This window comes from Ailuropoda melanoleuca, chromosome 8 (assembly GCF_002007445.2).
Source record: "Ailuropoda melanoleuca isolate Jingjing chromosome 8, ASM200744v2, whole genome shotgun sequence".
NCBI classification, from domain to species: domain Eukaryota; kingdom Metazoa; phylum Chordata; class Mammalia; order Carnivora; family Ursidae; genus Ailuropoda; species Ailuropoda melanoleuca.
Genome location: NC_048225.1, coordinates 65,801,635 through 65,825,903, shown reverse-complemented (window position 1 = coordinate 65,825,903; position 24,269 = coordinate 65,801,635). Strand labels below are relative to the sequence as shown.

At 40.9% G+C, this 24,269-nt stretch overlaps 2 protein-coding genes across 6 annotated transcripts in view; both read right to left on the bottom strand.

Moving 5' to 3' along the window:
• LOC105239607 (kinesin-like protein KIF28P) overlaps positions 1-22,277 on the bottom strand; it is a 79,331-nt gene extending 57,054 nt beyond the window's left edge. Inside the window, 3 exon segments of the mRNA XM_034666621.1 lie at positions 550-753; positions 15,174-15,368; positions 22,212-22,277. Coding sequence (XP_034522512.1) covers positions 550-753; positions 15,174-15,368; positions 22,212-22,277 — 465 coding nt within the window.
• Positions 21,981-24,269, bottom strand: part of AHCTF1 (AT-hook containing transcription factor 1) — a 78,666-nt gene continuing 76,377 nt past the window's right edge. For all 5 annotated transcript variants that reach the window (XM_034666618.1, XM_034666616.1, XM_034666619.1 and 2 more), the window contains one exon: positions 21,981-23,709. In XM_034666618.1, coding sequence (XP_034522509.1) covers positions 23,520-23,709 — 190 coding nt within the window. In that variant the 3' untranslated portion in view covers positions 21,981-23,519. The remainder of the gene's footprint in view (positions 23,710-24,269) is intronic.

The following is a 24,269-nucleotide window of genomic DNA, read 5'->3' as shown; positions in this document are numbered from 1 at the left end:
AGGACCTGAGATCATGACCTGAGCCGAAGGCAGACGCTTAACTGACTCAGCCACCCAGGCGCCCTAAGCCTCTGACTCTTGATCTCAGTTCAGGTCTCGATCTCAGGTTCCAGCCCTGCATTGGACTCCATGGGTGTGGGGCCTACCAAAAGAAAAAAGAAAGCAGGAAAGGAAAGGATGGAAAGGAAGGAAGGAAGGAAAATGAGCACACACCCACAGCCTTGGTAGAAGAGGCGAGTAAAGGAAACTATAGGCGAGTCAGGGAGGATCTTGTTGGGTCAGCTTCAGCAACAACCCCTCATGTTAGCTTTTACGACGTCTGCTTCTAGGATACTCAAAGTGCCTTTTAAAAAAAATTCTTGGTTTTGCCTCCATAGAACCAGAAAAAGTCAACATTCTTATTAGTTGCAACTTGATTTTGCAATCCTGAGATTTTGGTATGGAAAATTAACATTACCCTGAAATAGAGATGCTGATCATCTGGAGCTGGGAATTTCCAAAATGAAAAAAGAAATTCCTCGAAGAAAGGGATTTTCAGGTAACGCAGACCTGGTATTCCTCATTTCCCTCCCGCTTCTCAATTGCTTGAAAGAGCTCCTCACACACATTTGGAATGATACCCTTGTTTGCACCAAATCCAATCATGGAATAGCTTTTTCCGGTGCCGGTTTGGCCGTAGGCTAGGAGGGTGGCGTTATAGCCTTGCCAAGCGCTGTCCAGAATTCCCCTGCCGAGATCGTGGAAAACATCTTTCTGGAAAGAAGGTCACAGACACCACGTTCAGCACAGGCTTTTCACAATACCTCTAACATATAATAAGTATTCTGGTTTCGATGCATTGCTTAATTAGTACCATACAGCCTATTTGATAGAAAATTCCGATGCTGCCTTAGAAGCAGGGGAATGAAGCTGGAGACCAAAAACGGAGTTGGCCGTTTGGAAGACACTGAGCACCGTGGATCTTCAATTAGCTGGTATCCAATAGTAACTCCGTGCATCTCATAGCCTGGCCCAAACCTAGCTTGGCTGGGTCTTTAAAATTCAGCAATTAGACAACAGTTTCAAGGTCCCAGGGGATAGAGACCAGTGAAAGCACTTTCTACTTTCTCATTGTTCTTGACTCCAAACAATAACACCACAAAATGCCCACACTTATTTTAGTCCACTGTGGGTGAACTTTTTTTTTTTTTTTTTTTTTTGCCACAAGACCCGGCGGTTCTAGAGCATTTCTACAATACACGCACATACATGTTTCCAACTCCCCCCCTTTCTAAGTGGGAGACACAGAGGCTCGTGCCCACAACTGCTTGAAAGAGGATGTGGTCTGGCTCTCTCAGTATCTCTGGATCATGGTCAAAGCCAGCAGTATTCTCTTATCTGAGTACATTCTTCTCTGCTCTCTCATGTCAATAAAATAATAATCTTCATAAGATCCCTCCATTGCAATAGGCACATTTGTTTCTTGGGTGTTTTTTTTTTTTAAGATTTTATTTTATTTTTTGTGGGGCGCCTGGGTGGCACAGTGGTTAAGCGTCTGCCTTCAGCTCAGGGCGTGATCCTGGAGTTATGGGATCGAGCCCCACATCAGGCTCCTCCGCTATGAGCCTGCTTCTTCCTCTCCCACTCCCCCTGCTTGTGTTCCCTCTCTCGCTGGCTGTCTCTATCTCTGTCGAATAAATAAATAAAATCTTTTTTTAAAAAAGATTTTTGAAAGAGAGCACAAGCAGGGGGAGCAGCAGAGGGAGAGGGGGAAGCAGACTCCCTGCCGAGCGGGGAGCCCGACTCAGGACTCCATCCCAGGACCCTGGGATCATGACCTGAGCCGAAGGCAGACGCTTCACTGACTGAGCCGCCCAGCCTCCCCTGTAATAGGTACGTTTGCATCATCTGTATAATTTTTACTTCGGGGAAAGATGCACATACCAACAGAGCAACAGAGCATGCTTTATGTGTGGGCAACAGGCAGTGGCCAGTCTTCTCCTACCGGTCATTTCTCATAAGAAAGGAATAGAAATTATACTACAGGAGTTAGGGGAGCTTCAGGCCTAAAATATAGAATTTGACCAGTGGTTTCTGAAAGCATCGTGACCATACTTTTCCCAGAAAATGTATTCCCATGAAGGATATCTATGCCGTAGGAGCTGCCAGCTACACCTGCGGACACTGACAAAGCTTAGGAAGGCAACTACTTTCGGAGTTAGAGCTGTATTTCTAATTTCTTCCTGCTTGCCATCCTATGATCAATCATACAAAGCATTTTCCTGCACATAGTACGTGAAACAGGGATCCTACAGCCATAACAGGTGGTCAACAACAGCTGGATGGTGGTCCTCATTTGGGGATGAGGAAAAGGTGACAAGTTTCTGTACAGCACAATTGTCGCAGTGTTTTAAAACTATCTTTTTAAAAATTGGGATGTGGGGCGTCTGAGTGGCTCGGTCGGTTAAGGGTCTGGCTGTTGGTTTCCGCTCAGGTCATGATCTCATGGGTCATGGGATCCAGCCCCACATGGGCTCCGTGCACAGCAGGGAGTCTGCTTGAGATTCTCTCCCTCTGCCCCCCCCCACTTGCACATGCATGTTCTCTCTGTGTCTCTCTCTAAAATAGTTAAATCTTTAAAAAAATTGAAATGTAATTGGCATATAATATTGGTTTCAGGTGAACAATATAATGATTTTATATTGGTATATATTGTGAAATGATCACCAGAGTTAGTCTTTTTGATAAGAGACTTTCTAACCAGCGAGAAGGGATGTCTCATGGTGGTTTTGATTTTCATTTCCCTGGTGATGAGTGATGTTGAATGCCTTTTAGTGTACCTGTTGGCTATTTGCGTTTCTTCTTTGAAAAACTGTCTATTCAGTTCCTCTGCAAATTTTTTTTTAAAGATTTTATTTATTTATTCTACAGAGATAGAGACAGCCAGTGAGAGAGGGAACACACAGGGGGAGTGGGAGAGGAAGAAGCAGGCTCATAGCAGAGGAGCCTGATGTGGGGCTCGATCCCATAACGCCGGGATCACGCCCTGAGCCGAAGGCAGACGCTTAACCGCTGTGCCACCCAGGCGCCCCTGCCAATTTTTTAACTGGATTTTTTTGTGTGTTTTTGCTTCTGGTGCGTTTTGTTTTTCTTTTTGTTCTGCTCTCCACTTGTATGAGCTCTTCATCTATTTTAGATATTAACCCTTCCCAGATACAGGATATGCAAATATTTTCTCCTATTTCATAGGAGAAATTTTCATTTTGTTGATGATTTCCTTTATGTACAGAAATTTTTTTTTGTTTAGATATAGTCTTACTTATTTACTTTTATTTTTGGTGTCAAATCCAAAGCATCATTGCCAAGACTGATGTGTAGATGGGGCGCCTGGGTGGCACAGCGGTTAGGCGTCTGCCTTCGGCTCAGGGCGTGATCCCGGCGTTATGGGATCGAGCCCCACATCAGGCTCCTCCGCTATGAGCCTGCTTCTTCCTCTCCCACTCCCCCTGCTTGTGTTCCCTCTCTCGCTGGCTGTCTCTATCTCTGTCGAATAAATAAATAAAATCTTTAAAAAAAAAAAAAAAGACTGACGTGTAGAAGCTTACCAACCAATGTTTTCTTCTAGAAATTTTATGGTTTCAGCGCTTATGAAAACCCCCCAAGTTTTTAATACATTTCAAGTTAATTTTTGTGAGTGGCGTGAGGTAGGGTCCAGTTTCATTCTTCTGCATGTGACTGTCCAGTTTCCCCAACACCAGTTACTGAAAACTCAGTCCTTTACCCATTGTCTATTTTTGGCTCCTTTGTCATAGATTATCGACTATACACACCTGGGTTTATTTCTGGGCTCTCTGTCTGTCCCACTGATCTATGTAGGTTGCCTTTCCATTTTCTTGATGGTTTGCTTTGCTGTGCAAATGCTTTTTAGTTTGATGTAGTTCCAATGGTTTGTTTTTGCCTTGGTTTCCCTTTCCTGCAGGGACAGATCCATAAAAATATTGCTAAGACTTGTTGTCTAAGAGTTTACTGCCTATGTTTTCCTTTAGGATTTTTATAGATTCGATCACTTTTAGGTCTTTAACCCATTTCGACTTCATTGCTGTCCAGTTTCTCAGGGCCATTTACTGAAGAGACTGTGTACAGTCTTGCCTCCTTTGTCATAGATTAACTGACCATATAAGCATGGATTTATTTCTGACTCTCTCCTCTGTGCCTTTGATCTTTGTGTATTTATAATTTGAGGAGAATGAATATTAACTCTTCTTTTAAATATTTGGTAGAATTCACCTGCGAGGCCATTTGGTTGTGCACTTTTCTTTGTTGGGCGTTCTTCGCTTATTAATTGAATTTTGTTACTAGTGGTCGGTCTGTTCAGATTTTTCATTTCTTTCTGATTCAGTCTAGAAGGTTGTATGTTTCCACAGATTTATTCATTTCTTATACGTTGTCCAATTTGTTGGCTTATAATTTCTTGTAATAGTCTCTTATAGCCCTTTGTATTTCTGTGATATCTGCTATAACTTCCCTCTTTCTGATTTTATATATTTGAGTCTGTCTCCTTTTTCTTAATGAGTCTGGCTAAAGATCTGTCAATTTTGTCTATCTTTTCAAAGAACCAGCTCTTAGTTTCATACTTACTTTCTATTTTGGGGGTCTCTATTTTATTTATTTTGGCTCTGATCTTTATTATTCCTCCTTCTACTCAATTTGGCTTTTGTTTGTTCCTTTTCTAATTCGTTTAGGAGTAAGGTTAGGTTATGTAATATATTTTTTTAAAAGATTTTATTTATTTATTGGATNTCTTGTAATAGTCTCTTATAGCCCTTTGTATTTCTGTGATATCTGCTATAACTTCCCTCTTTCTGATTTTATGTATTTGAATCTGTCTCCTTTTTCTTGATGAGTCTGGCTAAAGATATGTCAATTTTGTCTATCTTTTCAAAGAACCAGCTCTTAGTTTCATACTTACTTTCTATTTTTGGGGGTCTCTATTTTGTTTATTTTGGCTCTGATCTTTATTATTCCTCCTTCTACTCAATTTGGCTTTTGTTCCTTTTCTAATTCGTTTAGGAGTAAGATTAGGTTATTTAATATATTTTTTAAAAAGATTTCATTTNATTTTTTTTATTTATTTGACAGAGATAGAGACAGCCAGCGAGAGAGGGAACACAAGCAGGGGGAGTGGGAGAGGAAGAAGCAGGCTCATAGCAGAGGAGCCTGATGTGGGGCTTGATCCCAGAATGCTGGGATCACGCCCTGAGCCGAAGGCAGACGCTTAACCACTGTGCCACCCAGGCACCCCTAATATTTTTCTTATTCGTCNTGATGTGGGGCTTGATCCCAGAATGCTGGGATCACGCCCTGAGCCGAAGGCAGACGCTTAACTGCTGTGCCACCCAGGCACCCCTAATATTTTTCTTGTTCGTTGAGGTATGCCTGTGTCACTATAAATGTCCTTCTTAGAACTGAGTTTGCTGCATCCCAAAGATTTTGACCCTTTGTGTTTTCATTTTCATTNAGAGACAGCCAGCGAGAGAGGAAACACAAGCAGGGGGAGTGGGAGAGGAAGAAGCAGGCTCATAGCGGAGGAGCCTGATGTGGGGCTTGATCCCAGAATGCTGGGATCACGCCCTGAGCCGAAGGCAGACGCTTAACCACTGTGCCACCCAGGCACCCCTAATATTTTTCTTATTCGTCGAGGTATGCCTGTGTCACTATAAATGTCCTTCTTAGAACTGAGTTTGCTGCATCCCAAAGATTTTGACCCTTTGTGTTTTCATTTTCATTTGTCTCATGTATTTTTTTATTTCCTCTCTGACGTCTTTGTTGAGCCATTTGTTGGTTAGTAGCCTGTTGCTTAGTGTCCACTTGTTGGTGTTTTTTCCAGTTTTATCCTTGTAATTGATTTCTAGTTTCATATCACTGTGGTCGGAATAGATGCTTGAGGACATCTGGGTGGCTCAGTCGGTTAAGTGTCTGCCTTCAGCTCAGGTCATGATCCCAGGGTCCTGGGATCCAGTCTCTGCATCGGGCTCCCTGCTCAGTGGGGAGTCTGCTTCCCCCTCTCCCTGCCCCCCCATGCTCTCTCTGCCCCTCCCCCCTGCTCATGCATGTGGGCTCTCTGTCAAATAAGTTAATAATATCTTTAAAAAGAAAAGATGCTTGATATGATTTCAAAGTCCTTAAGTTTCTTGAGGTTTGTTTGTGCCCTAATATGAAATCTATCCTGGAGAATGTTCCATGGACACTTGAGAAGAATATGTATTCTGCTCCTTTAGGATGAAATGTTCTGAATGTAGCTGTTAAGTTTATCTGGCCGTACATGTCATTCAAAGCCACTGTTTCCTTGTTGATTTTCTGCCTGGATAATCTGCTGACATGAGTGGATGTTAGAGTCCCCTTCTATTACTGTATTACTGTCAGTTTCTCCCTTTATGTCTCTTAATACTGGTTTTATAAATGTAGGTGCTCCTCTATTGGGTGCAGAGAGATTTACGATTGTCTTATCCTCTTGTTGGATTGTTTGCTTTATCTTTATGTAATACCCTTCCTTGTCTCTTCTTACAGTATTTGTTTTAAAGTCTGTTTCGTCTGGGGCACTTGGGTTGCTGAGCGTCTGACTCTTGATTTCCACTCAGGTCATGATCTCAGGGTTCCGGGATCGAGCTCCATGTCAGGCTCTGCATTCAATAGGGAGTCTGCCTGAGGATTCTCTCCCTCTGCCCTTCCCCCACTTGCACGTGCTCTCTCTCAAATAAATAAATCTTTAAAAAACTAAAGTCTGTTTTGTCTGATAGAAATATTGTTACCCCAGCTTTTCTTTTTTCCACTTCCATTTCCATGGGATATTTTTTCCATCTTTGTGCTTTCAGTCTGTGTGTTTGGGTCTACAGTGGTGTCGCTTATAGGCAGCGTATACGTGGATCTTGTTTTTTTCATTCATCGAGTCACCCTGTGTCTTTTGATTGGATAATTTAGTCCATTTACATTTAAAGTAATTATTGATTGGTATGGACTTCTTGTAATTTTGGTGATTGTTTTCTAATTCTTCCCTGTTCCTTTCTTGTTCTTTTTTCTTGTGATCTGATAACTTTTTTAACGTTATGCTAGGATTCCTTTCTCTTTATTTTGTGTGCATCTATTATAGGGTTTTGGTTGTGGTTACATGAGAATCACGTGTAATATTTGCTGTATACAGCCGTCTATATTAAGTTGATGGTTGCTTACGTTTAACCATATTCTAAAAGTGCCGCAATTTTACTTTCTCCCCATATGTTTTATGTATATGACACCATATTTTACATTTTTAAAATTTTGTGTTTCTCCTAACTGAAGTTTTAAAATATAGATAATTTTACTACATTTTTTTAACTTTTATACTGGCTTTATCAGTAATTGATCTACTACCTTTATTATATATTTGCTTTAACCAGCGAACTTTTTCCCTTGATAATTTTCTTCTACTTACGGTATTTCATTTTCCACTTAAAGAAGTCCTTTTAACATTTCTTGTAAGGCTAGTTAAGTGCAACTTTTTTAATTTTTAATTTTTCTCTGGAAAACTGTCTCTCCTTCAGTTCTAAATGATAATCTTGCCAGGTAGAATATTCTTGGTTGTAGGTTTTTTCCTTTCTGCATTTTGAATATATCATGCCACTTGCTTCTGGCTTGCAGTTTCTTTTTTTTTTTTTTTTTTTAAGATTTTATTTATTTATTCGACAGAGATAGAGACAGCCAGCGAGAGAGGGAACACAAGCAGGGGGAGTGGGAGAGGAAGAAGCAGGCTCATAGCGGAGGAGCCTGACGTGGGGCTCGATCCCATAACGCCGGGATCACGCCCTGAGCCGAAGGCAGACACTTAACCGCTGTGCCACCCAGGCACCCCTGGCTTGCAGTTTCTGCTGAAAACAAGCTGATAGCCTTTTGGGGTTTCCCTTGTATAAAACATTTTGCTTTCTTCTTGCTGTTCTTTGGATTGTTTATCATTAATTTTTGACATTTTAAGCATCTTGGTGTGGACCTCCTTGGGTTCATCTTGTTTGGGGCTCTCTGTGCTTCCTAGACCTGGATGTCTGTTTTCTTCCCAAGGGTTAGGGAAGTTTTTAGCTATTTCTTCAAATAAGTTTTTTGCCCCTTTTCTTTCTTCTCTTTCCAATAATGCAAATGTTAGTATGTTAGATGTTGTCCCAGAGGTCTCACAACCTATGCTCATTTTAAAAATCCATCCATCCATTCCCTCCCTACCTCCCTCCCTTCCTTCCTTCTTTTTTTATGATTGTTATTCAGCTGGGTACTTTCTACCCCCCTGTCTTGCAGATTACTGATCTGTTCTTCTGCAACCGCCAATCTGCTGTTGATTCCTCCTAGTGTCTTTTTCATTTCAGTTATTGTATTCATCAGCTAGGATTAATTTTTTTTAATATATTCTGTCTCTTTTTTGACCTTCTCCTTGTGTTCATCCATTCTCCTGAGTTTGGTGAGCATCTTTAGGACCATTACTTTGAACTTTTTATCAGGTAGATTGCTTATCTCCATTTCATTTAGTTTTTTTTCCTGAGGTTTTGTCTCACTCTTTCATTTGACACATATTCGTCTCTGTCCTCATTTTGTCTTACTCTTTGTGTTCATTTTGGTTTATTAGGTAGGTCAGCTATGGCTCCTGGTTTTGAAAGTGTGGCTTTATATAAAAGGTGTCCTGTAGGGCCCAGCAGCACAGTCTCCCCGGATTAGCCGAACCACATGGTCTGGGGATGGCTGTTGTGTGGGCTGCGTGTGCCCTCCTATTATGACTGGCTGCTGTGGGTTTGCCAGTGAGTTAGGGCTGGTTCCTGGCATGGCTGACTAATAAGCCTGGCTATAGTTGTACTGGTGTGCTGGTTGACTGGCTGCCCGCTGGGTCAGGAGCCACTTTGGAGAGGTTCCAGCCCCAGCCAAGGCTGCCTGCTGGTTGTGGTGGGGAAAGACCTGCTTGGGATGGGTTGCCAGTTTGGATGGCTGTGTCTACAGGGGAATGCTGGGTCAGGGCAAACAGTGCTAATGAGTGAGATAGCATCAGAACTGGCTTCTGCAAGCATTTGGCCAGCTAGGCTGAAGGAGAGCAAGAAACGTGACACCTGCCAGAAGTCTTGTTCCTGGATAAAATCCCTACAGATCCCCGACCCTCTGACACATCACCTACAACTAATCAATAAACCTCCCCATATAGTGCTTTTCAAACTACTGCTGTTCGGGGTCTCAAATTGTGTGCTGCAGTGTGCTGGACTTTGAAGAGTGGAGTCTCAGTTTCTTATAGCTCTCGGGCTCTCCCAGAGTTAAGGCCTGCTGATTTTCAAAGCCAGGGGCTTTGAATCGCTCATTCTCACCGTTCAGGTCCCCAAGGCCGGGGATGCCCACTGTGGGACTCCATCCTCTCAATCCTTGGGGAGAACTGTTACACTTGTGGTATCCTTCTTCTGTGAAGGTTGCTGTGCCTGACGTTTTTTTCCCCACTGTGTCTCTGCCTCTCTTACCGTTCTCAATGTGAGCTTCTGGTTAGAGACTATTCTATATAAAGTTGCTAAGGACACTCACGGACGGTTGTTTGTGAGGGCATATAGTTTATTTCTCTCGGAATTGCTGGGTTGTATGGTCACATGTTTGCCTAACTTTTAAAGAACCTATTTTCCAAGATAACTCAACATTTTTGCACTGCTGTAAATACTGTATTAGAGTGCCAGTTTTCCACATGCCTGTCAACACTTGATGTTGTCAGTTTTAAATTTTTGTCATTCTCACAGATGGGTAGTATTATCTCATTGTGGCATTAACTTGCATTTCCCTAACAACTCATAAAGTTTGACACTTTTTCATTGGTTTTTCATATCTACTTTAATTAAGCCTCTGAGCAAATCTTTTCCCTTTAAAAATATTGACTTTTCTTTTTTTACTATTAAATTATAAGAATTCATTATATATTTTGGATATTTTATCTGTTTTGTAAATATTTTCTTTCTTTGTGGCTTGCCTTTTCATGCTCCTCCTGGGATGTCTGTCTTAAAGAGCAAAAGTTTTTCTTTTTATGAGTCTCATTTATTATTTTCCTTTATTATAATTATACTTGAACTTAAAAAATGCATTTTTAAGGTTTGTGCCCTAAGATGTCTTTCAAATCTGAGATCACAGACATTTTCTCCTTTCTTTCAGAGGTTTTATCATTTAGCTCTAATAGTTAGGTCTATGATCCATTCTGAGTTCATTTTTATATGGTGTGAGGAAAGGATGAACGGTCATACTTTTCCACATGAATATCTAATATCACCAGCATCAATTGTTGAAAGGCTGTAACTTTGAAGAACCTTGTCACCAATATTAGTTTTCTAGGGCTGCCATAGCAAATTACCACAAAATGGGTGACTAAAAACAACAGAAAATTATTCTCTCATGATTCCAAAGGCTGAAAGTCCAAAATGAAGCAGCTGGCAAGGCCACACTCTCTCTGAAGGCTCTAGAAAAGAATCCTTCCTTACCTCTTCCCAGCTTCTGGTGATTCCCAGCATTCTTTGGCATTCCTTGGCTCATAACCATATCACTCCAATCTCTACCTTCATAGTCACATGGCATTCTCCCTGTGTGTCCAAATTTCCCTCATCTTACCAGAATTGGATTTTGGGTCCACTCTAATCCAGTATGGCCTCATTCTTACCCAATTCTCCAAATATCTTATTTCCAAATAAGGTTACATTCTAAGGTATTGAGTGGATATAGATTTTGGGAGAACACTATTCAACCCATTACTGCATCATCATAAAAAAAAAAATGACAGTATATGAAGATCGATTTCTAGAAACTTCTGTTCCATTGATCTGTATCTCTTTTAGCCAATACCACTCTGTCTTGACTATTGAAGCTCTCTAGTGGGTTTTTAGGGTCTTTCAAATTAATTTTGGCTATCGGGGCACCTGGGTGGCTCAGTCAGTTGAGCATCCAACTCTTGATTCTGGCTCAAGTCATGATCTCAGGGTCGTGGGATTGAGCCCCACATTGGGCTCTGTGCTCAGTGTGGAATCTGCTTGTCCCTCTTTGCTCTGCTCCCCTCCCCCCAGTAAATAAAATAAAAATAATAAAGTCTTTTAAAAAATAATAGTTTTGGCTATTCTAAGTCCCTTACAATTCCATGTAAATTATTAAAATAGCTTATCAATTGCTTCAAAACCTTACTGCCGGGATTTTGGTTGGGATTGCTTTGAATTGATTCATCAATTTGAATTCTTAATAATATTGAGCCTTCTAATGCATTTATGTCTTCCTTTCAGTAATGTTTTATAGTGGACAGATTTTGCATGTGTTTTGTAAAATTTTTTCTTAAAGTATTTCATATTTTGATATTATCATAAATGTTCTGGTTTCACTTTCCAATCGTTCACCGCTAGTATTGAGAAATACTATTGATTTTTGTATATTGACTTTGCTAAGCACACTTATGAACTGTAGTAGCCTTTTTTGTTGTTGTTGATTTCTTAGGGTTCTTTACATAGATAAGGATGTCATCTACAAATAGTTTTACTTATTCCTTTTTTAATCTGCATATCACTCATTTTCTATTAATTACTGTCTTGCCCTGGCTAGGACCTACAGTAAATGTTGTATAGGGATGATGAGATCAACCCTCCTTGCCTTGTCCCCAGTCTTAGGGGGAACACATTCAGCATTTCACCATCAAATATGATGTTACCTATTATTTCAGGGAAGGTTTATTTCCAGGAAGTTCCCTCCTATGTTAAGTTTGCTGAGAGTTTTGATTTTGATTGGGTGTTGAATTTTGTCAAAAGTTTTTTCTGCATCTGACCATATATGCCTCTCCCTTCCCTGGATTCTGATCATATGATGAATTACATAGATATTTATATATTAAACCAATCTTACATTCCCAGGAAAAGTCCCACTTGATAGAAATGTATTGTCTTTAAAATATATTGTTGGATACAGTTTGCTGAAGTTTTGTTAGTTTTTTTGTCTATGTTCATGCTGAGTATTGGTCTGTAGTGTTTCTGTAATCTTTAGCTGGTTTTGGTGTAATATTGGCCTCAAAAAATGAATGTTCTGGGCCGCCTGGGTGGCACAGCGGTTAAGCATCTGCCTTCGGTTCAGGGCGTGATCCCGGCATTATGGGATCGAGCCCCACATCAGGCTCCTCCGCTATGAGCCTGCTTCTTCCTCTCCCACTCCCTCTGTGTTCCCTCTCTCGCTGGCTGTCTCTATCTGTCAAATAAATAAATAAAATCTTAAAAAAAATGAATGTTGCTTCTTCTGTCAGCTCTAGGATTTTTTTTTTTAAAGAATTCTCATTATTTCGGGGCGCCTGGGTGGCGCAGCGGTTGGGCGTCTGCCTTCGGCTCGGGGCGTGATCCCGGCGTTGTGGGATCGAGCCCTGCATCAGGCTCCTCTGCTATGAGCCTGCTTCTTCCCACTCCCCCTGCTTGTGTTCCCTCTCTCACTGGCTGTCTCTCTCTCTGTCAAATAAATAAATAAATAAAATCTTAAAAAAAAAAAGAATTCTCATTATTTCTTCCTTTGGTAGAATTCACAGCAAAGGCATCTGGGCCTAGAGTTTTCTTTGCGAGAAGGTTTTTAACTATAAATTCAACTTGTTCTGGGCTGCTTGAATTATCTCTTTGGTTTGGTGGGACCCTCAGTAGCTTGTGTCATTTCATCTAACCTGCTGATTGTATCGACAATAAGTTTTTCATAATATTCCCTTTTTTAAATGTCTATAAAATCTATAAAATCTCTTTCATTTCTCATCCTGGTGCTTTGTATTTTTTTTTTTTCCTGTTTGGTTTGGCTAGAGGTTCAATTTCATTGATCTTTTGAAAGAATTAGCTTTGAGTTTCATTGATTTTCCTATTATTTTACTCTTTTGCATTAACTACTGATCTTTCTTATTTCTTCCTGAGCTTCTTTGTGTTTAATTTGCTCTTCTTTTTCTAAATTCTTAGGCGGAAGCCTAGAATGTTGACTGGAGATTGTGCTTCTCTGATAACTTGATGCTATAGAATTTCTCCAAGCCCTCCTTCAGCTGTGGCTCACAAATTTTGATAATTTTTTAAAAAATTTTGAAGATTTTATTTATTTATTTGAGAGAGGGAGTATTGGGTGGGGCGGGGGAGAACCAGACTCTCTGCTGAGCAGGGAGCCTGAGGCAGGGCTGAATCCCAGGACCCTGAGATCATGACCCAAGCCGAAGGCAGACACTTCCCCAACTGAGCCACCCTGACGCCCCTAAATTTCTTATTCAGGGTATTTACTAATTTTGTTTATGGTTTATTCCTGGACCTATGGATTATTTAGAAGTCTGTTATTTTCTAAATACTTGTGGATTTTCCTAATATTTCATTTCTTTCTAGTTTGGTGGTTAGAGAACATACTTTGTATGATTTCGGTTATCTCACATTATTGAGACTAGTTTCGTGACCTGTCGTAATGGACGTTTCACGTTCACATGTAAAGAACGTGTGGTGCTTGTTGGGTGGCGGGCAGCCAAAGTGCTCTCTGATACAGTTGATCTGTATTCGATGTCGATCGTGGTGCTGCTCTGGTCTTCTGTACAGTACCGATTTTGGGTTATCGCTCTATCCATTACTCAGAGAGGAGTGATGAAATCACTAATGACAGTTGTAGATTTGTCTGTTTCTCTCTTAATTTCTAGCGGTTTCTGCTTCATGTACTTTGAAGTTCTATTATTAGGTACACACCCATTTAGGATGGTATGTTTCCTTAATAAATTGATTATCTTTTTGGACTGTTTCTTGTGCTGAAGTCTGCTTCGTGTGATGTAAATGTGGCCTCTGTAGTTTTTTTGTAGTGTTTACGTGGTAGTGTCCATATTTAAATTGGGTTTCCCTAGACAGACAGACAGTTGGATCCAGCTTTTCCTATGAAATCCGATCATTTCCGAGTTTCAGTTGGCACACTTATTTACATTTGCTGTAATAGCTGATGCGGCTGCCATCAAGTTGACCAGCTCGCTATTTGTGTTCTACTTCTCCCATCTCCTTTTGACTTCCCCCCTCTTTTCCTGCTGTGTTTTGAATTGAGGCTTCCTAATCCCACTTCCCCACAATCGACTGATGGGTTACAATTTTGTTTGATTTTTTAATTGATTACTCTGGGACGATGGTTCTCAGGTGCATTCCGGGGTCCGTGAGATCCTTTACATTTACTTATTTATTTATTTATTTTAAAAGATTTTATTTATTTGTCAGGGAGAGAGAGGGAGAGCACAAGCAGGGGGAGCTGCAGGCAGAGGGAGAAGCAGGCTCCCCGCTGAGCAGGGAGCCCGACATGGGGCTCGATCCTAGGACTCTGGGACCATGACCTGAGTCAAAGGCAGATGCTTAACCAACTAAGCCATGCAGGCATTCCTCCATGAAATCCTTTTAGTGAGTTTGTGAGGTCAGAACTATTCGAGTGTATTTTTAGAAGTGGTTTAATAAAAGGTGTAAGCTGTCAGCTGAGTTTGAAAGACAAATAGGCAGAAAGAAGGATAGAGAAAAGTTTTGGGGGAAATGAACAGAGCCTCAGGGACCTGTGGGACAAGCTCGGTTGGAATCACAGAAGGAATAAGGTGGGGAGGGGGCAAAAGATATTTGAAGAAATGATGGTTGAAATGTTTCCAACTTTGATCGAGACTATACACACCCAGATCCAAGAACTTAATGAGCTCTGTCCAGATTGAAATGACCTCCTCTCCATTGTTACCCCATCATATCCCATATTCTTATCCCAGAACATGTAACCCTTCTGAATGCACTTACTTGCCTGTCACCCACACCAAACTGTGGGCAACTGTAAGGTGGAACAATGCTTGGCACATGATAAATACTTGATAAAACAAGAGTTCTCAAATGCCGAGTGCATCACAAATCTTGCTTCTTTGCTTATTTCAGAGAGACAAAATACAACCAACTTGACTGACACTTTGGCAGTATATTGGCAAATCGATTTATCTGAGTTCCTAAAAATTACTTAGGCAATAGCTCTACTTTGGGACCTTGTGTTTAACATGAAACATTTAAAATCAAACTCTCAAATGGAAGTATATATCATAGCATGCTTGCATTAAAAAATTGTGCTGTTCTACGGTTAATACTTCATTTAAAAAACAAACAAACCAAACAACCACCTTTGCTTTGAAGTTGTGCTATAAAGCAATTCACCTGGCTTGCAAATTGACTGCTAGGACCAGCTGAAATAAACACACCGTCTTGACCCTTCTGAAATCCATCGTGAGACCAATACGCCAGGTCAAAAGTAAATGTCTTCCTCTGCTCTGGGTTCTTAGGGTCTTGTATGGTTGTGGTGGTCCCAGAATGCATGGAAATCACACATTTGCTCCCAGAATTCTTCTCTCTCTGCAGTCAAATTACAAATTCAGAGTTGATCATCGTAGTTTTTCTTTGTCATCCAAGTTGTTTTGCAAGTCTTGATACATACCTCACAAGAAATTAAGCTGGGCACTTACCATGTGTTGATTTTGTTCTCTTTTATTCTTAGCAGCTGTTATGACAAGCAGCGCCTCTTATACTCCCTCAGAATTGTTGTGGCTTGTCTCTAGTGATGTTAATTTTCTGAGAATAACCTGACACCCAGCTATGCTAATAGCTATAACTATAGCAACAGAGCTTCCCTGTTTCCCTCCCCAGAGAAAACTGGTGAAAATTATTCATGAAAAAAATGAAAATGGAAAGACACCATTTCGGGGCTCTGGAAACGGTTCTCAGGGCAGACAGCCAATGACAAAGCATCTTTTCACACCACAATTGTTAAGAAAGCCGGGTCTGGTACTTGAAGCAAGACCATTCCCTTCCTCTCGCCTGCCAGCTTGGCCAGGTGGAGACATTACCCCGGACTGCTGCACCCAGCGCCACAAGGCTACCTCTCTCCCCAGATTACAGTTGCAGGGCTTTCTTCTCGGCAAGAGCAGAATATCAGCATTTCACATCCTACTCCCATCTCCTGGGAGAGACTTGGCGAGAGGTAGGATTCCTTCTTCTCCCAGTGCCCACGCACGCAATGGAGGCTCTGCTGTGGATTCCTCACGCTAAGAATATTAGGGTGTTGGCCATCCTTGCCCCAGCCCCTGAGGTGATGGGTCTGTGCCAGGACAGATAAGCTGAGAGGATCTTGGGCTGCTGTTCCACACTCATCAAGTGCTGGGCTTCTAAAACAGGAAGCAGCTTGCCATCGTCTCCACGCCCAAATCCAGAGGCAAGGTTCAGACATCCTGCCCAGGGGGATAGCAACTAATGTCCGCTCAAAGCAACTGACTTCTTTTGCCCTCTTAGAGAAGGTTAATCCTCAGGGCACACTCAAGAACAGAAGTTGTAATGAAAGGGAATTGGGAAGAGGTTTGTTTTGATAAAGATTCAAATATAGGCCCCCTAGTTTGCAGAAGGAGGAGGAGGGCAGTTGGGAAGTTGGGGGGTTGCTGGGAAATGACATAGCTGGATGAGCCCACCCGGAGTCCTACAAGAAGATATCAATTACTGATCTCAGAAACTGCTCCTCTTAAAGGAACCTGAATTTGATTGCATTAGTTAGCAGAGTAATTTATGCCTCCAGGACATTGTTGAAAACAGAGCAGTCAGCCGTCCATCAGCATTGTTGAACAGCTTAGTGTGGTCGAGAGAGGAATGAGCCCAACCCAGCGTTAGGGTGACCAGGGCATACCCAATGCTGTGCCCTCCTGCCGTGGGGGGGGGTGGCTTTCACTACAACAATCCAACCAGTCACTAAGCAAATAAGCAAGTAACAGTAACAAACTACAGTGGGGTGGGAGACTCAGTTCCCAGACTGGCTACAGTGTATTATCTAAAGTGTCCAGTTTCCATTAAAAAATGATGAGGCTTGCAAAGAAAGACCCATTATACACTGGGAAAATGGCAGGCAACAGAAACTGTGAGTGACCAGATGCCAGACTTCTCCCAAGTCCTCAAAGTGAGCTTTATAAACATACAGAACCAAAGGAAACCATGATTGAAGAAATAAAGGATTATAATGGATACTATGGACGGTTGGGTACCCACAAATTAGATAATTTAGATTGAATGGGCAAATTCTTAGACACCGAACTCCTGAAACTGACTCAAGAAAGAGAAAATCTGATTAGACCTGTAACAAGCAAAGAGATTGAAGCACAAAAAACAAGAAAAAAGAAAAAGCCTAGATGGTTTGAATGTTGATTCTACCAAAAACTCAAAATAATACCAATTCTTCATAAACTCTTCCAATAAATAGTGGAGGGAATACTCCCCAAACCTACTTTTATGAAGGCAGTGTTACCCTGATACCAAATCCGGACAAAGACCTCACAAAAAAATGGAAATACAGACCAGTATCTCTTATGAATATGGATACAAGAATCCCCAATAAATTATTAGCAAACCAAATACAGCAATATGTACAAAGAATTCTACACCGTAACTGAACGGGATTTATCCGAAGGATGGAAAGTTGGTTTAACATCTGAAAAGGATTGTGTTAATCATGTTTTTTTATTTTCTGTATTTGATAATGAATTGGTATCCTGGGGCCTAGAGACACTGCCCATCCAAGGCTAATGAATTCCTAGAGATGGTAATAAAGTTGCCCTTCATGCAAACCAACCAATCCACAGTCCATATCTCAAGTCCCTCTCCCAAACACCTCCTTTACCTAACTCTCACTCACCAAGCCAGTATTTCCACTGGCCTAAATCACCCCAGGGCCAGGAACCTGACAACTAGAGATCACCTCTCTAGCCCAGAGCCCACTGAAATTACTCAAACTATATAATCCTAAATGCTCAAACTTGCCCACTGTGCCTTGCCCATTCCTTCCTGCAGAAACCAAAATAAGGCTATGGGCTATGCTCCTTCTGTCCAACCTTGATACTTCCCCGTGTGGCATGCTCCATTCTCTTGGAAATTTTAAGGCAGTTGTTTCTGTCTATCACCTTACTATACTCGATTAAAACAAATCTCACGTATAATTTAAAATAATGACTTCATGTAATATATTAATAGAATGAAAATCAAAAATCACATCTCAATAGATGTAGAAAATGGATTTAGCAAAATCCAACACCCTTTCATGATAAAAAAAAATTTAAGAAATTAAGAAATACAATGGAAGTTCTTCAGATAAAGGGCATCTATGAAAAACCCATAATTAATATCCTAATAATTAATGGTCAAGACTGAATCTTACTCCTTAAGATCAGGTAGAAGACAAAGATTTCTTTCTCAACACTTCTATTCAATATTGTATTGGAGGGTCTAGCCAGCACAAATAGGCAGGAAAAAAGAAATAAAAGGCATCTAGATAGGAAAGGAAGAAATAAAATGATCTCTTTGCAGATGACGTGATCTAGTATATAGAAAATCCTAAGGAATTCACTAAAAAAACTTTGAGAACTAATAAATTAGTTCAGTAAGGTTGTAAAATACAAGCTCAATACGTGAAAATCAATTATATATACTTGAACAATCTGAAAATGAAATGGGAAAATGCCATTTCTAATAGTATCAAAAGGAAGAAAATACTCAGGAATAGTTAACCAAAGAAGTACAAAATGTATCTTCTGAATACTACAAAACATTGTTGAATGAAACTAAAGATAATTTTAAAAAAGGAAAAACACCCCACATTCATCGATCAGAAGAGTTAGCATTGTTAGGATGGTAACTCACCAAACTGATGTACAAATTCAGTGAATTCTCTATCAGAATCCCACCTGATTCTCTGTAGAAAGTGACAAGCTGATGGTAAAATTTCCATGGAACTGGATGGCACCCAGAATAGCCAGAACCATCTTGAAAAAGAACAAAGTAGGATTCACAATCCCCAATCTCACAACTTAGTACAAACCAATGACCAAGGCACTGTGGTACAGGCACGATGATAGACATACAGATGTATGTAATGAAACGGAGAGTCTAGAAATCATCCCAGGTTTCCGTGGCCAACTGATTTTCAACAAGGCTGCCAAGATGGGGAAAGAATAGCCTTTGCAAGAGGTGGTCCTGGAAAAACTTGATAGTTTCATGCAAAAACAATGAACTTGGACCCTTACCTCATACCATATGCAGAAATTAACACAAAACGGACCAAAGAGCTATTAATAGAAAACATAGAAATAGATATTCGTGACCTTGGATTAGGTGCAGGAGTCTAAGGACACCAAGAGTTCAAAAAAAAAAAAAAAAGCAAGACTTCATCAAAATTAAAAACTTTTGTGCTTCAAAGGACACCATCAAGAAAGCAAAAAGACAGGGGCGCCTGGGTGGCACAGCGGTTGAGCGTCTGCCTTCGGCTCAGGGCGTGGTCCCAGCGTTATGGGATCGAGCCCTACGTCAGGCTCCTCTGCTGTGAGCCTGCTTCTTCCTCTCCCACTCCCCTGCTTGTGTTCCCTCTCTCGCTGGCTGTCTCTATCTCTGTCGAATAAATAAATAAATAAAATCTTTAAAAAAAAAAAAAAAAGAAAGCAAAAAGACAGCCCATAGAATGAGAGAAAATTTGCAACTGATATATCTAATAAGGAATTGTATTCAGAAGAACAGCTCAATGTAAAAGGATAATCCAATTTAAAAAGGAGTAAGAGATCTGAATAGACATTTAAGAAGGATACTCTCATGGACAATAATACTATGAAAAGATACTTGACATCCTTAGTCATCAGGGAACTGCAATTCAAAACCACAAGGCACCACGTCACACCCAGAATGGCTCTAATAAAGTCAGGTAACTGGATTAGGCTGGAGAAAGTAGAACCCTCGTATACTGGCTGTGGGGAGAAGACTGTACAGCTGGCTTTGGAAAAGTCATTTCCTCCAATGATTAAACTAGTTACTATATGACTCAGCAATTCCATGCCTGGGTACAAACCAAGAGAAATAAAAACATGCATCCACACAAAAACTTACACAGGAGTATCTATAGCAGAAACCAAGGTAAGGCTGTGGAGAAAGCCAGCGAGACTCAAACATCCACTGAGGAATGGCTTAAACAAAATGTGTATACCCATGCAACGGGATCGGAACCATCCACAAAGAAATGGAATTCTGGGGTATGCTACAACATGGACGGACCTTGAAAACGTTATGCTAAGTCAAAGCAGCCAGTCACAAAAGACTCATCCCATTCACATGACTTGTACGGAACAGGGAAATAGAGACTGAGGTTAGATTAGTGGTTGCTTAGAACTAGAGGGGATAAGGATGATAGAGCTAAATGGCATTCTTGAGGTCATAAAAATTTTAATTCTGAAACTGGTGATAGTTGCACGTTACCTGTGAATATACCAAAAAATCATTGAATTGTAGACTTTAAGTGAGGGAACCATATAGTATGTGACAATCTCAAATGAAACCATTCATAAAAAATTATGGCAGGGGTGCCTGGGTGGCTCAGTCGGTTGGGTGTCTGACTCTTGGTTTTGGCTCCAGTCGTGATCTTGGTGTTGTGACTGAGCTCCGCACTCAGTGCAGAGTCGGCTTGCCTCCGCCCCCCCCCCGCCCCGCATATGGTCTTGGTAATATCAAGACTAATTTGTCAGGCACTGTGTTGATTTACACATTATTTCGTCTAGGTTTTTTTTCTTTTTTTTTGTTAACAGTAAGCCTGCGAAGTATCAACATCTCTATTTTGCACAGAAGGAAACCAAGGCTCAGAGAGCTTAAAACCTTCTTTGAGGTCACACAGTGCATGGGTGGTGAAGTGCTCACATGACTTCAAAGACAGTGCTTCAAAGGCTCCTGAGAAAGTGCTACCTCTTCTAATAGTCTCACCAAGCCTGTGCCCCAACCCCACGAGGATAAAGACTGGAAGCCAGAGAATTAGAGCCCGGGTCACCCGGAGGGGCTCGTTGTCCAGGTGTGACCCATAACCGTTCATCCTCAAGTCACCTCTCGAGTTGGCCCGCTCTCCTCCTTGCTGTTCTAGTATGAGCTAGCCAACAGTGGTGGTGGAATTCAATCAAATACCATCTTTTTGGTGAGGGGTCCTAAAAGCCACGTAATTAACTGAGTGCCTACTTTCTACATCCTTACTGTTTAAAACTTGTAATTAGCCATATTAAAGGGCAAAGAAAAATACCCTGGAATAACGTCTTCTAGCGTATTGATGGGTTAGGTTATAAAATGGTTTTAATTCCTCCTTTTTCTTGGTTAAAACGTTAAATTGCTCCTCACGATTCTTTGACATTTTTACTGATCAGGTGCCTGAAAAGCCATGCCCCTCTAGGAACCCCCATGAGCAGCTAAAATGCTTGAAGTTATCCAGTTATGTGCATAAAGCTATCCCATGGTATGTCATCTGGCTGTTGAAGTATTTTCTGTGATACAGTTGATTGTTAGGGGGCAGGAAATGACAGACATCAACTGAAAACGTGCAAAACTATCTTGAATGCTGATGGACCAGAGAGGAAAGCGTCAGGCTGAACAAGGTCCAAATGGAAGACCTCATATATGGTTTCCATTGTGCTCTTTGTATGCCATTCAGGACTACGGTCCAATATGCCCTTGCTTGTCATTCTGTCTAGCATATCCTTGTCCCAATCTTCTTTCGCCCTTGGGTCATCTGAAATGCCTCTGTCTCCAGAATCTTCATGACCAAGCCAGATAGAACGAATTAGACCTGATCAATCTTGGGGGCCTTACCACTGTGGTGCGTTCCGCTGCCACTTACTTACGTGATGAGATTGCAAGATGCTTTATATCCTGTTTGTCTAGTACTGCATTTGATCCATAGCAGTCAACCGTGTGCTGAATGGGATGGTTGTTCAGAATTATCTCAAAACTTGTGACTGATGCCTTGGTAATCAGAGACTGCTGCAGGGGCCCGAATGGGCATCACCTCTACTTATCCGACAGTGTGGTAGCGACACAGCTGAATGAGCAGCTGGGGAAAGTACATTACAAACAGCACGTATCTATATTCACCAACCCATACTGGTGTAAGAAATCATTAACTTGACGGTACATTTCTCTCATCAGTTTTTTTTTATTGAGCTACTTGTGCAAAGGAATGAGGTGATGTGTTTACTAATTACGTTGAGATCGTTAAATTACTCATTTAACAAGTTCATTCAAAGAAGTTTAATATTCCATCAATGACAAGCAGCTTGAATACACGTTTGATAACGATCATTAGAAAAAGGAATAAAATGCAAGTCCTAGTCAGAGTTTCAACCAGGCGGCATCGCCTTCGTCACTAACCTGACTGAAAGGCCGCACGCGCACCGCTGCTCGCACACCGTCAGTACTCGGCAGAGGCGTTGTCATCGTTTCCTATCACTCGTATTTATTTGGTAGAAAAATAAGGTGGAAAGCACGGTGCTTCTGTTTCACGCTAACACATCACAAGCTTGGCCGACACAAGCAGTTTGCTTCTAGACAATCAATTATGAACGGTCCATTCATGACACGCTATCCATGACTGGCCATCAATTATTTGACAGCACTGACTTATGCATGAGTTTCCCAGGCCACATCAAGCGTCCCACTGAACTGCGCAGTCGTACTGCAGACAACAGTGTCTGGTTTCTCTTCCCTTCCCACCTCACACTCGTTCCCCGTCAATAGTCTGTGCCTGAGGTCCTACAAAAATGCGTCAGTTTTCAAACCTGAATATTAAGGGATTTCTGTGATTTTTATTGCAAGCTCCTTCATAGCAAGAAGAGTATAAAATTTGTTCACACTCCTCGTTCTATTGATACTAGGCACACACGAGGTGTCCCGAGAGAAGATTTGTTCAACACTTCCCTTCCTTCTCAAACCTTTCCAAGAGGCTAGTGTGCAGTGAACCGGTCAATCTAACCTGGATGATTAGTCTCTGAAGAACGGAGAGACTTTAAAAGGGAAGGAGCCTTTCAGCTCGCTGAACAAGAAATGCCAACGTTGTATTTAACCAATGCATTACTTGGAAAAGGACTCATTTGAGGTAGAATATACAAAATTTGTTAAACTACAAAAAGCGGCAAAATTACATGCCCATAATTCGATTTCAACATAGTAACAGGCAAAAATAGATATATATACATTTTAGGATTAGAAATCTCAATCATAGGAGCAAAGTGCATAAATTATAAAATAGCAACTTTAAAAAAAAATCAACAGTTCTTCAATCATCTTCATTTTAAGGCTGGTCTAATACCTTGAACTGTAGCAAAAGAAAATGGGACCAATGCCAACTAGCATTATAAAATCATTATTAAAACAGAAAACCCCTCTCAAAAATCTAAGACACAAACTACTATGAAGTATACACTTTATTTAACATTCCAGTAATAAGCTATATTTACATATTATATAAACGTATGAAGTCTTAATATAAAATAGAAAAACTGCCCAGACTAAAAGAATCACACTCCTTACGGAGTTATTGTACTTATTGAAGACCTTCTGTTTACAAAAATTTACAGTAATTTATATAAATTATTTTCTTCCAAATTAGATGATTTTTAATAATCCACACAATTCTGACGATTTTACAAATTGGTGTTCATTAAAAACTTGAAAAAAAAATTATAGCATTTTTCTGCGTAAAACTTGCTTTGGAAAGGAAGACAGTTTTTTCCTGCTCCTTCCCGGAGCTCTTCCCACTACTGCTGTCGCTCTTCGAGGCTTGCTCTGAACTCCGTCAACCGGGCTCGCCAACGGAGAAATCAGCCGGATTTTCACAGGAGGAGGGGACCAATTATCTTCTTCTTTGCTTCTGAACACAAAACACAATTCAAGAAAGAATAAACACGTTATCATATAAACTAGAATCCACTTCCCAGGTACACTGGGAGGAAAGAGCCTGTTGGAGCAGTACCCTTTCCTGGTGCTTTGATTTTAGAAGTGAAGCAAAGCTTCAGGTCACATATGGTACCTGAAGGCCACGTAAAGACTTCCCACGACGTCAGTGGGCTGAGAGCCCAGCAGGCCTGTGAAGTGTGTGAGAAATAGCACCTCTCACACGCCAGCAATCAGCAAGTATGTGCATACTTTTGTCATATGAATGTTTTCCACGTATATGTATACAAAGCCAAATGATGTGTGAACGGTGTTATAACTTATGGTCCAAAGTCTCATTAAGTCCATTTTTAAAGGAAGATCAAGTGAATTTACTTTGTCCTTTTATGACATTCAACCATGCCTAAGTGCCAATATACCAAGAGAAATTTAAATTTCTCCATGAACGGAAGTTTTATTGCTACTAGTAAAATAAACGCAAGATTTTTAAGTTTAAATAGTATCTACCTTTACTAAGGAAAAGGTGAAACTACCCAC